The 13,350-nt window shown below is 36.3% G+C and overlaps 1 protein-coding gene across 1 annotated transcript in view; it reads right to left on the bottom strand.

Moving 5' to 3' along the window:
• AGTPBP1 (ATP/GTP binding carboxypeptidase 1) overlaps positions 1-13,350 on the bottom strand; it is a 169,221-nt gene that overhangs the window by 79,764 nt on the left and 76,107 nt on the right. The window contains exons 12-13 of the mRNA XM_082656425.1: positions 7,406-7,503; positions 2,476-2,592 (exon numbers count right to left, since the gene is read on the bottom strand). Of these exons, the coding sequence (XP_082512551.1) occupies positions 2,476-2,592; positions 7,406-7,503 (215 nt within the window). The remainder of the gene's footprint in view (positions 1-2,475; positions 2,593-7,405; positions 7,504-13,350) is intronic.

The raw sequence follows: 13,350 nt of genomic DNA on the forward strand, positions 1-13,350 counted from the left end.
TGAAAATGCAGGATTTTGACACTTCTAATATTCTGCTATCAAGAAACAAAAGAAAATAAAACTATACTTGTCACCAGAAATAAATAATCATAGCTTTAAAAGCATGCGTAAGGTCCCCTTAAAAATGTCTGTTGCTAACTACTTTAATAATTCTTTATGTGGACTTCAAATGCACTCATTCTGCCTCCGTCAGGCCATTGAATAGTAGCTTTAACACATCTGGAAACAAAGTGGGTGGTGCTCAGGTAAAAACAAACACATCAAGTAATTTTAAGCTTCAGTGGTTGATGTTGAAAGTGACATGCAAATCCAAGTGGAAAAAGTCATAATCAAAATTAATTCCATTTCTGTTTAATATCTCATGATCTGCCATCTCATATCATTGTATCATTTGATACAATGATAGCTGAAAAACATTCTTTCAAACACTTCCTATTTAGAGCCAACCAAATATTTTTAATTCTCAAAAATACATCACTTAAATATCGCTGCTTATACATAGTTCCAACACACACTTAAAAAATTAGAGACTAAAGTGTATGAACAGTGCATTCCTCTGAAACTGAAAAATGAGAAAGAGTGCCAACACAATTACTTTAGAATTATTTTCCAATTACGTACATAGAAGAAAATGTGCTATTTCCCGCAACATATACTATATACATAGAGCTAACTATTCTACTTTAAGCTTTAAAAATATGGCATTAATAAATATGTACTATCTGAAACACTGGAAGTAACTTCTTTTGCTTAAACACAGTAAAAAGGGGTAACTCACTTGGGAAGAATCCTCAGAGATCTTAACACTCAGATACACCTGTCTTTACCATCTGACCCTGGTCACACCAAGTCAGGCCAAAAGTAGGAGTCTGTTCTAGAAGCAGCCAAACTAAAGCACAAGTTGGCCAGCTCTTCAAAGGTGCCAAGCAGGAAACCATCACGGGTGGCCTATTCTGGTTGTTGAACTAATAGGCAAACGTACCAGTACTCATCAACATAGTCTACAAGAAAAGAACTGGCTCGTGAAATAATGAGGATCAAAATCCTGACCTTAACACCTATTAAAAAACTACTCATCTCTATTCCCACATCAAAACTCCTACAGTTTTTACTCACATTATATAATTCTTATATGTATACAAATAGAGAAGAAAATAGGTCATTTCTTCACAGAATAATCAATCCCTTCCCCAAACCCCTTCCACAATATATTTTTTCTGCTTTAAATTGGCAGTATTTGTTATCTCTGGAGTTTTATTTTAAAGTGGTTCTTAGTTGGGCACAAAAGTGTGCAAAGAGCAGCCGGATACTTCCTGTAGGTGGCCTGAAGGAAAATCACCCTGTATCCTTTCCCAAACGCCTCTTCTTGTCTTCTTCTTTTTCTTTGACAAGTAACCTCTCCTTCATTCCTGCCCTCTTTCTACTACCCCTGATTTCAACGTACCTTCCAACATACCCCAAATCTATGGGGAGTACCAAGACACTGGGGGAGGGGGAGAGGGAGCAACTTGCTGCTTCTTCTATTGCATCCAAAAGCTCATTAGTTCCCAAAGAGAAACCTGAATAATTAGAACTGTGAAATGTAAACATTAGCTAGTAAGCATTTCTCTGTTTTTATTTCTCACATACAGCTTCACATTTAAGTCTTTTTCTTTGAGCAACCAGGAATTATTGCAACCAGGAATTATAACCAGAATACACTGTTAGTGTGTGAAACTTGGCGGGGTGGGGGGTGGGGGGGGAGAGGGAGCGGGGGTTTGCAGCAAGGGCTAAATAAATCTACGATTATCAGTTCAAACCCTTTATTTTACAGTTTAATATTCTGGGCAGTTTCAGGGACTTACTCAAGAACCCACCACAAGTGAGCAGCAGAGTGAGCGTTAGAAACTATATTTACTACTAGCCATCAATTCAATCAGCTTTACTTGCTGTGCAATCCAAGCTGAATACTATATTCTAGTAAATAAATGAGGGTAAGAAATGTTAACAAGAAGTCACTGTCCTTATGAAGCAACTTAGATTCAAAGACTTCCAGTTGTCCTCTTTCCCCGACCTTCCATGCTTATATGGTGACTATCAGGAAAAACAATTCAACGAGCATAGACTATATTTTTAATTAAGCATTTTCTCAGCTCTCATCTCCCCTCAGTTGAAAGCAACTGATAAAAATAAGGCGTTAACATAAGATTCTGAAATGCCATTTTAAAGATTATTTTTAAAAAGAATAAAAAACTATGTCAATTAACTTGATAAACAAAAATGATTAAAAAATTTAAAAGCTAGTCCAAAAATTAAATGGTCTAGTTCCCTCGTTTTACCGACAGCAATTTGTAGCTCAGAATGCTGAAATAATTGTCCAATGTCACTCAGAAAAGCAACACTACTTTCATTTTTTAAAAGTGAAAAGTGATTATAGGTCTAAGAAAAAAAGAACTTTTTCTTAAAATTAGTTAAGATGCTGAATTTTCTGTATACCTGAAAATCATCAACAAGCTCAGGGAAAAGGTGTTCATACATTTTAAGTTCTTCTATTGTTCGTCCTGGTTCTTGCTGGGGTTTTAGTTTGTTAATATCCGTTTCAATATCGTCATTCTGAAATAATAAAAATGGTATGTCACCAATTAAGAAAAACGAAAAATTACAAAATACATTTCAGATTTAAAGCTTTCCAAATTATTAATTACATGTACATAGAGAATAATCACTGCAGAAAGGTTGTATTCATTTCATTGTAAATTAAAATTTGCTTATATTTTTTGGTTGTTGTGTTATTGTTATTTTGATTGTTATGTTGTGTTTTCTTTTTATCAAAGATTATACTAACATAGCATGGTATTTGGGCTCCTCAAGATAGAAAAACTAACATCAAGATGGAAACTAAACTATGTTCCCCCCCAATCTCCCCAACTGCCATCGTTTTGCTCAGATTAAAGGGCAGTAAAACTTAAGAAAACTAAATTGAAAAACGTAAGTATACGATGGTGGTGGTGATAATCAAAATAACTAACTTTTATAGAGCAATGAAAATATGTGACGGACTCTGCTAAGGATTTTACATAATGATCTAATTTAATCTGCATAAGAATACTATGAAGCAGATAGTATCATGACCTCCATTTAATCAAAGAGGAAACTGAGGTACAGAGAGGTTAAGTGGCTTGCAAAGAGAGGAGCCAGCATGTCAAATCACTAATCAGTGATTTCAAAGAATACACTGTTAGTCAATATAACGCACTGCCTCAAGAGCGACTAATGGTTATCACGCACCCTTAGAAAAGCTCATTACGACCATTCACTCTGTTTTTCAGGGGAAAAAAACAATGAGGAGTGGAACAACAGCCAAAAATGATTTCCATGTCCCTTCGGGAAAAAAAGACAGTAAATGTAAAGAAATATGACCTTGGAGGAATAGGATATGTATCCAGGATCAATCTGATCTGTGTGTGTACAAAGAGCTAATGTATATCATGATGGAAGGACAAGTGTGAGTTACCTACTATCCAAGCTATTTTCTAGGACCCTCAACAACTCTGGCCTTACACAAATACAAATCCATCATTACCTTCACTGATGGCTAAAGAGAGTTAATAAAACCACTTATCAATTTTCAATTGGTATTCATCTTCAATTTTACATTTATCTTACTATCAGAGTAAAGTACTTATTTTTCAGACTTAAATCCATTCTACTATGTGTCAATCCTTAAAATGCTTTATATACATGTACCTGATTATATTTATATATTGTCATATTAACACATAATTTAAAAAAGAACAATATATTATATATTTCTCATATTTCATATTCAGGAATTTAGCTATTATTTCTTTAACCAATAAAAAGATTTTCTCCATTGCCATAAATAATAAAGACTGGTTTTATTTAAAGAGTATCATATTAATTACTGTATCATAATTGTGTAATTATTACATGAATATATAATTTCACATATCCTTAAATTACGCATTGATGAACCAAAAATATGTAACTTTCTTGATTAGCATCTATTAAAGTAGATAATAGTATATTATCTATATATTATCTATAAAGTAGCTAATACTTTCAAAATAATAAAAAATTTTTAAAAGGTATGCCTTACTCTAAACATACTAGTAGTTCAATATTCATTACTATTTTATGAAGATATAGCATTACAAAGTAGCTATTTTAAAAATTAAAAAAAATTTTTCCTGTAAAACAGGCACAGTGAGGAAAGAAAACTATACTTTGAGAGGTCAATAGCAAGAAATTTTGTGTTTTGGTTTGGGGAAAAACAAAGATAAAGAGCTCCTGACACACTCAGAAGAAATAAACCTACTACTCCTTTAAAGTTCTTCTAAAATTAAGGAGAAAAAAAAAGAATACGTTGACGCTTATATACTGACAAGTCCTGGCAATCTGGAGACGACTCTTCTACAACAGAACCTCCAGGTTTCTATAAATGCTCCAAACTGAAAAATCTGGGGCAAAGAGAACTGAATCACTATGGTGAGGAAAAAACAGTCTCTATGACTACAGTCACATTAGAACACAGATATTATACCCACTACAATGTAGCAGGTTCACCTAAAGCATGAAAAAAGTGATGTGATTTAGATAAAAAGGAAAAACTAAGCAAAGTCCAAATGTAACAGACAACATGAGTAAGAAGCAGACAGTGGTAAAGAAGAAAAATAAGATAACACAGCTCAGCAGTGTCAAACAGCCAACAATTCTGTAGCCCTTGAAAAAAATTAATATTTAGCAGAGCAGAGTGGTAAAGAAAGCAAACATTCACGCTGGAATGCTTTATTCTGCATCTTGGTCCCACCTCTTATCAGCTACACCGATAACCTTTCTGTACCTCTGGTTTCTAATTATCAGCCCTGTAAAGCAGAGGTAATAATACCACATACCTTATAGGATTACTATCAGGACTTAATGGTTACTACAGGCATACCTCGGAAATATCTCAGCTTCAGTTCCAGGCCACCACAATAAAGCAAATGTCGCAATAAAGAGAGTCAGACGAATTTTTGGTTTCCCAATACATGCAAAAGTTATGTTTATACTATACTGTGGTCTATTAAGTGTTCAATACATTATGTCTAAAAAAACAATGTAAATACCTTAATTAAAAAATACTTCATTGATAAACAATTACAATAGTAACATCAAAGGTCACTGATCACAGATCACCATAACAAATATATTAATAATGAAAAAGTTTGAAATATTGTGAGAATTACCAATGTGACACAGAGACATGAAGTGAGCCAATGCTGTTGGGAAAATGGCACCAACAGACTTGCTCCACACAGGGTTGCCACAAACCTTCTTCAATTTGTTAAAAACGCAGTATCTGCTAAGCTCAATAAAGGGAAGTGCAATAAAACGAGGTATGCCTGTATGTGTAAAGTGCATGGACTAGCACAGGATTAACTGTTCAATAAATTCAATCTATTATTTTTTCTTATTATTATAACTGCTGTGTTAAGGTAAAATGGGGAAAATGTGAGCAATCTTGAATACCCCAGTGAATAATGCTGCCAATAACTGTATATTTTATAGATGTGACTGTCAAAAAAGGCAAAGAAATATGTGGAAATGTTCTAAATTAAAGGAGACTTAATAGACATGACAATTAAATGCAATACCTGATGCTAGATCCTATACTGGAGAAAGAAAGAAAAATCTTTTAAAGGGGATTATTAGATCAGCTGACAAAATGGAATGTGGATGGTAGATTAGATAAAAATGATATATCACTATAAATGTATTAAGTTGGTAATTGTATTGTGGTTATGTAACATATGGGAGGATGTGTATAGGTTACATGCAAATACTATGTCATTTCATATAAGGAACTTGAGCATCTGTGGATTTCGGTATCTGAGGTGGGTCCTGGAACCAATTCCCCCTAGGACACTGAAAGATTACTATATCACTGTGCTTAGAGGAAATATACACTAATGTATTTATGGGTAAATGACCATGATACATAATATATGAAACTTATTCCCACACGATTTTTAAAACATTTTTAAATATGTATTCATGCATACACACTGACAATTTTCAAGCAGAAAAATTAGAATCACTGTTATAAATTCCTATTGAGTTCTATTTCCCTGCCAATCTCCATCTTTACATCTGTAGTGGTCACAACAGATTTTTTTTTTTTTTTTTTTGCGGTACGCGGGCCTCTCACTGCTGTGGCCTCTCTCGTTGCGGAGCACAGGCTCCGGATGCGCAGGCTCAGCGGCCATGGCTCACGGGTGCAGCCGCTCCACGGCATGTGGGATCTTCCCGGACCGGGGCATGAACCCGTGTCCCCTGCATGAGCAGGCGGACTCTCAACCACTGCGCCACCAGGGAAGCCCACAACAGATATTTTTAATGAGGACCCTGAGCCATGAAGAATAAATTACACTCAACATACTTTGTTTTTAATACACATGGAAACATACATAAAAGAAAGGTTTCCATCGAAATACAAAACTTTAAATTATAAACTTAATATTAATCTAGGAAATTTTACTATCTCTAAACACTCACTTCCCAAAGAATCCAAACAGTTGATTTTAATATACCACCTGATATCTAAGGAACACTTTACATGCAGAATATAAACTCTTCTAACTTGGATCCTACCAGTTCTTTCACCATATCAAGTCCAGAACCACCAACACAGTTACCCCAGATTTTTTGCCTTGAACACCAGAGCCTGCACTGTTTTTCATCTTTGTAGCTTCTTGAGGCCAGGATGCATGCCATCACGTTGTCTAGACTGGCTACCATGACAATTTCGCCAAAGCTTGCCTTGGTGATCACATCTGGTGATAATAAAACTGGTTCTACATCTGCTATTAAGATAGAAATCTCCTTCCAGTATCTTAGATTCTATTTCCAGAGAGAGTCAAATACTCAGTGTACCCCAATTTTGATGTAGCATTTCAAGACAAAAAGGCCCAAGCAGACAAGAGTCAAATGAACCCCCTGTGCCCCAAAAGGCATTAAGCTAAACAGTTGAAAAATAAAGGAGTTAAGATGTTTTTCTGCAGATACTAAAATGGTCCCCTCTACCACTTAACAAAGCAAAACGGGTTGCCACCTAAGAGTCTCAAAAAACACTTTCCTTCACCCTTAGATTCCCTTAGACTTTAAAATCTAAGTCAGAAAGGTTAGATAAAATCTTCCTTGTCAGAGACAGTGAAAATAACTTTTTTTAAGGCCCTTTTCAGACTAATGTATTCAAAGCAACATTATTTTCCTTTCAATAGCTTAGTGTCCATAGTCATCCATGATAAAAAGATGTGGACAAAACAAATTAATCTACTGTTAGCTATACATATCTACCCAATCTTTGTTCTACACCTGTGAATACAATTTATAAAGTTGACTAAACACAGAAATTTATACCAACCTTAAAATTTTTATCTAGGTCATCTTCATTTTCGGTTTCATTTTCAGCTTCTAAATCAATATCATCGTTGTCATCACTTTCATCTACTACGTCATCCACTGTGATACAAAATGTGCTATAAGTAGGTCAGAGGTAAGCATTCTATAACATGCACATCCAAAAGTAGAATGTTATATATATATAAAACACTGGTATTTCAATCACCAATGGAAAAGTAAATGAAATTTCCTTATAAAAAATGTCTCTAAGGTTGTTCCAGGTGTTGAAAAACCTATGAGATGAAGTGAAAGTACTTCAAAATTTGGAAAAGCACTCTAAAAATATATGAGCTTTTTTACTAATGTTGTCAAGTTCTAAAAAATTAATAATGTCTTACGTTGCAACAGCCTGAATGAAACACCTCGTTTCCTGTTTATGATAAATTTCAATAACTCTTTTCATCCATTTACAATTCACTCCCCATTTATTTCTTTCACTGACTGCCATGTACCATGCACTGTGTTGTGTGCTGGGAATTTTTTAAAAGATGTGTAAGTATAGTCCCTGCCTCAGGGAGCTTATGAAGTTAAAGAGAGAAAGAACAAAAAATAATTATAATACAAAAGGTATACATCTAATGAAGGCATATACTTAAAAATGCCATGGGAATGGAATAATAAATGCAAACTGCCTGGGGCCAAGGTTATTAGTGATCACTTCACAAAACAGGTAATAATTAAGCAGTATCTTGGAGAAAAATATAGCAGCTTTCTGGGTGAACATAAGAGTGTGTGAGTGTGGCTTTTAAGAAGAAGAAATAATAATGTGAAAATAAAGAATTTAAATTATATCTTTGGAAAATAAGTTAATCGTGACTTAACTTGTATGCTTGAGAAAGTACTAGGAGAAGCAAATAAGAATGAGAAAATGAAGGGTATGATAGGCCAATTAGTTTAGATTTTCATCCGATGGAAGATAAGCACTGGGGATTTTAAAGAGGAGAGTGATTTAACTTACATTTTTCAAAAGATCACTCTGGCAGGTATGAGAAAGGGAGCATATATATGAAGGGGGACCAATTAACAGAGGAAAAGACAATAACTGTCTGGACCAATACAGCAGTAATGCGGATGAAGAATGAATATGCATTAGAGAAAAACCCAGGAAACAGAATGTAAAAGGACATGAGGACCATAGAGGTGGGGGACACAAGGAAAGAAGAGTAAAGGAGTACTCTGACAGTACTCATGTAAGCAAATGAGTGCATTAAAACAAAGTAGAGAATATTTTTAAAGGACATTTTTCTAAACTTTGCTTTTATTTTTTGCCTCTATTGAGGAATAATTGACAATATAACTGTATATATTGAAAGTGTAAAATGTGATGATATATGGTAAAATGGTAAATCATGGTAAAATGATTATCAAGATGAAGATAATTAATACGTCCATCACCTCACATGGTTAACACTGTTAACACTTTGTGTACGTGTGTGTGCGTGTGCATGTGGTGCGAATGCTTGAGATTTACTCTCAGAAACTCAATGCCGTATTAATTATAGTCACCATGTTGTACATTAGATCCTCAGAACTTAATCTTCTTAAAACTGAAAATGTATACCCTTTGATCTTATCACCCCATTTACCATTCTCCCAGCCCTTGGAATCCAACTTTCTATTCCGTTTCTATGAAATTGTTTTTTTTTTTTTTTATTCAACGATTCCACATGAAAGTGATGCCATACAGTATTTGTCTTCCTCTGCCTTGCACATTTCACTTAGCATAAATGCCCACCAGATTCATCCATGTATCCATGTTGTTGCAAATGGCAGCATTTCCTTTTTTTAATTGGCTGAATAATATTTATATATGATATATGTACATCATATATATGAATCACTTTTCCTTATCCATTCATTCATGGAAAGACATTAGGGTTGTTTACAAATGTTGGCTATTGTAAATAATGCTGGAATGAACATGGGTATACAGATATCTCTTTAAGATAATGATTTTGATTCCTTTGGATATATACCCAGGAGTGCGTTTGCTGGTATGGTAGTTCTATTTTTAATTTTTTGAGGAACCTCCATGTCCTTTTCCATATTAGCTGTACCATGTTACGTTCCCACCAACAGTGTATAAGGGTTCTGTTTTTTCCAAATCCTCGCTATTTGCTCTCTCTTTTTGATAATAGCCATTCTAAGAAGTGCGAGGTAATATCTCTTTGTGGTTTTGGTTTGCATTTCCCTGATGATTATTGATGTAAGGCACCTTTTCATTATCTACTGGCCATTTGTACATAATTTTTTGGGAAAATGTCTATTCAAGTCCTTTGCCCATTTTTAATTGGACTATCTTCTTTTGTACCGTTCGGCTATGTGAGTTCTTTGTATTTTTTTTGATATTAAACCCTTATTAGATATATGGTTTGCAATTATCTTTTCCCATTCTGTAGGCTGCCTTTTCAATATATTGTCTCCTTTGCTCTGCAGAATCTTTTTAGTTTGTTGTAGTCCCACTCGTTTAGTTTCTGTTGCCTGTGCTTTTGTTATCTTACCCGAGAAATCACTGCTAAGACCAATGTCAAGGATCTTTTCCCTAAAGTTTTCTTCTAGGAGTTTTATAGTTTCAGGCCTTATATGTAAAGTCTTTTATCCATTTCGAGTCAATTTTTGTGAATGGTGTAAGACAGGGGTCCAGTTTCATTCTTTTGTGGATACCTAGTTTTTCCCAATACCATTTATTAGAGACTGTCCTTTCCCCATTGTGTGTTCTTGACACCCTTATCAAAAACTAGTTGACCATAATATGTTTGGGTTTATGACTGGGATCTCTAATCTGTTTCACTGGTCTATGTGCCCTGCTTTATTTGAGTACCATACTATTTTGATTACCATAGCTTCATAATAGCTTGAAATCAGGAAGTGTGATGCCTCCAGCTTTGTCCTTCTTTCTCAAGATTGCTTTGGCTATCTGGGGTCTTTCGTGGTTCCATACAAATTTTAGGATAGTTTTTGTATTTCTGTGAAAAATGACACTGGAATTTTGATAGGGATTGCATTGATCCTGAAGATCACTTTGGTCAGCATGAACATTTTCATATTAATTCTTCCAACTCAAGAATACAGGATATCTTTCAATTGTTTTGTGTGTCTTCTTCAATAACTTCTAACAGTGTCTTATTGATCAGTGAACAGGTCTTTCAATTCCTTGGTAAAACTTATTCGTAAGTACTTTATTGTTTTTGATGCTATTGTAAATGGGATTGCTTTCTTAATTTCTCTTTCAGATAGTTCATTATTAGTGTGGAGAAACGCAACTGACGGTTTGTATATTAACCTTGTGTTCTGTACCTTTACTGAATTCATTTATTAGTTCTAACAGTTTTTTGGTGGAGATGTTACAGTTTTCTATATATAAGATAATGTCATCTGCAAACAGAGATGATTTCATTTCTTCCTTTCTGACTTGGATGCATTTTCTTTCTTTTTTCTAGCCTAATTGCTATAATTAGGATATCTAGCACTATGCTGAGTAAAAATGGTGAGAGTGGGCATTCAGCTTTTGTTTTTCTGTTGAACTCTTTATCTCTCTTTCATTTCTGAAGGACAACTTTGATGGGTAAAGTATTTTTTTTTTTTTTTTTTTTTTTGGCTGTGTTGGGTCTCCATTGCTGCACGTGGGCTTTCTCTAGTTGCAGCAAGCAGGGGCTACTCTTCGTCGTGGTGCGCGGGCTTCTCATTGCGGTGGCTTCTCTTGTTGCAGAGCATGGGCTCTAGGCTCACGAGCTTAGTTGGTCCACGGCATGTGGGACCTTCCCAGACCAGGGCTTGAACCCACGTCCCCCGCATTAGCAGGCGGATTCTTAACCACTGCACCACCAGGGAAGTCCCGGGTCAAGTGTTTTTGATTGACAGTTTTTTTCTTCAAGCAATCTGAATATATCATCCCACTCTCTCCTGGCCTACAAGGCTTCTGCCGAGAAATCTACTAATAGGCTTATCAGTATTACCACATAGGTAACAAGTTTTTTCTCTAGTTGCTTTCAAAATCCTCCCTTTGCCTTAAGAGCCTGATGAAAATGTCTTGGTGAAGATCTCTGAGGGATGAATCTATTTGCAGATCTTTGAGCTTGTGCACCTACATAGCCATATCTTCACCAGATTTGGTAAGTTTTCAGCCACTATGTCTATAAATAAGTTTTCTGTCCCTTTCTCTCTTCTTCTTCTTCTGAGACTCCCATTACACAGATGTTGTTTCACTTAATCGTGTTCCACTATTCACATAGGCCTCCTTCACTTTTTCTTTCTGATTTCTTTTTCTCCTCTGACCTTATAATATCATGAGATCTGTCTTCAAGTTCACAGATTCTTTCTCTTGCTTGATTGAGCCTGATACTGAAGTTCTCTATTGCATTATTCATTGTATTCTTCAGGTCCAGAATTTGGTTCTTTTTATGATTTCTTACTCTTCATTGAACTTCTCATTTTGTTCATGTATTGTTTTCCTAAGTTCACTGAATTGCTTCTGTCTTCTCTTGAAGTATCTGAGCTTCTTTACTTTGAATTCTTTTTCAGATAACTCACAGATCTCCACTTCTTTAAGTTCAGTTACCGAAAAGTTACCGTGTTCCTTTGGCAGTGTCATGTTTCCTTGCTTTTCCAGGTTTCTGAAGGTTTTGTATTGATGTCTGCACATCTGAGGATGCAGTCAACTCTTCCAGCCTTTTTGGACTGGCTTGGGTAGGGAAAGACTTTCACCTGAAGGTGACTGTAAGAGCACCAGCTGGGTAGCACGCAGCGTCTTTGCTTCCTGGGAAGGCACAGTGGTGGCGTCTTTATGCAGCTCCATCAGTTGAGGTCAACATCAGCACTGACTGTAGGGGTCTTCCGTGGCCTATACTATGGAGGTCCTCAGGTAGCAGTGGTGGCTAGGGCTATTGGGATCCTCAGGGGCAAAGGCTGCTAGGGTCTTTTTGTACTGCTCTTTTCTGCCTATATGAGGAAGTTCTAGCTAACGGGATCCCCCTTGGCACCTGATCTGGTATGCTGGATCTCACAGCAGTAACAGAGCCAGCCAGAGTCCTACAATCAGGTGCATGTGGAACCACCACAAAGCCTGGGTCCTTGGGCACTGGTGCACTTGCTGTGGCAGTGGCATTGGTGTCTAAGGTGCGAGAATGTGCAGATCTCTCATGAAAATGAGGTCTGGAGCTCTGGGGCTCACTGTAGTGAGTCCAGCTGAGGGGAGATACAGCAGCTATATGAGCCCACAGCAAAAGCTCCAACCCCAAGGAACAAATGCAAGAGGCAGGACTCCAGGCAGCTCCGTCAGCTGAAATCAACTTTGGTGAAGACTTGCAAAGCCTCGGAAACAAAGGCTATAAACATCCACAGCAGCAAGGCTCACTGGGATTCTTCTGCTGTCCTTTTCTCCGTGGGGTAAAATTCTACTGAGGGGAACCCTCTGGTACCAAGCTGCTCTAGACTGGGGAATGGGGTGATGGAGATAAAATGCTTCCTGTACTTTTCTATGTGGCCATCCTCAGGTTTTGAGTTCTGCATGCTTCTTCATTGAAGTTCAGAGCTATCCCTGAGATATTTTGATCAGTTTGTAGTTGGTTATTTATTGTTTTTGCTGCACTTGCAGGGGAGACAAGTGTTGGGACCTCCTACCCCTCCATTGTGCTGATGTAACCTTCTTTAAACTCTTTTACACTTCCATTTCCAATGTGATTTATCATAGCAAAGATTATAAATTCCTCCCACCCAAGTATCTGTTCTCCTTTCCTTCATTTCAGTAAGAGAACCTCTGAGTTTTAGCTAGAGGTTATAGATTCCAGCCTCCCTCACAGTAGTTACAGCCATATGACTAATTTTTGGCCAACAGTATGTGAGGCAAAGTTGTAAATACAAACTCCAGGTCACATCCTTTAAAAAGAAAACTGTCCTCTCCATTTTCTT

The sequence above is a fragment of the Grampus griseus genome, assembly GCF_964374135.1.
Source record: "Grampus griseus genome assembly, chromosome: 6".
In the NCBI taxonomy this organism is placed as follows: domain Eukaryota; kingdom Metazoa; phylum Chordata; class Mammalia; order Artiodactyla; family Delphinidae; genus Grampus; species Grampus griseus.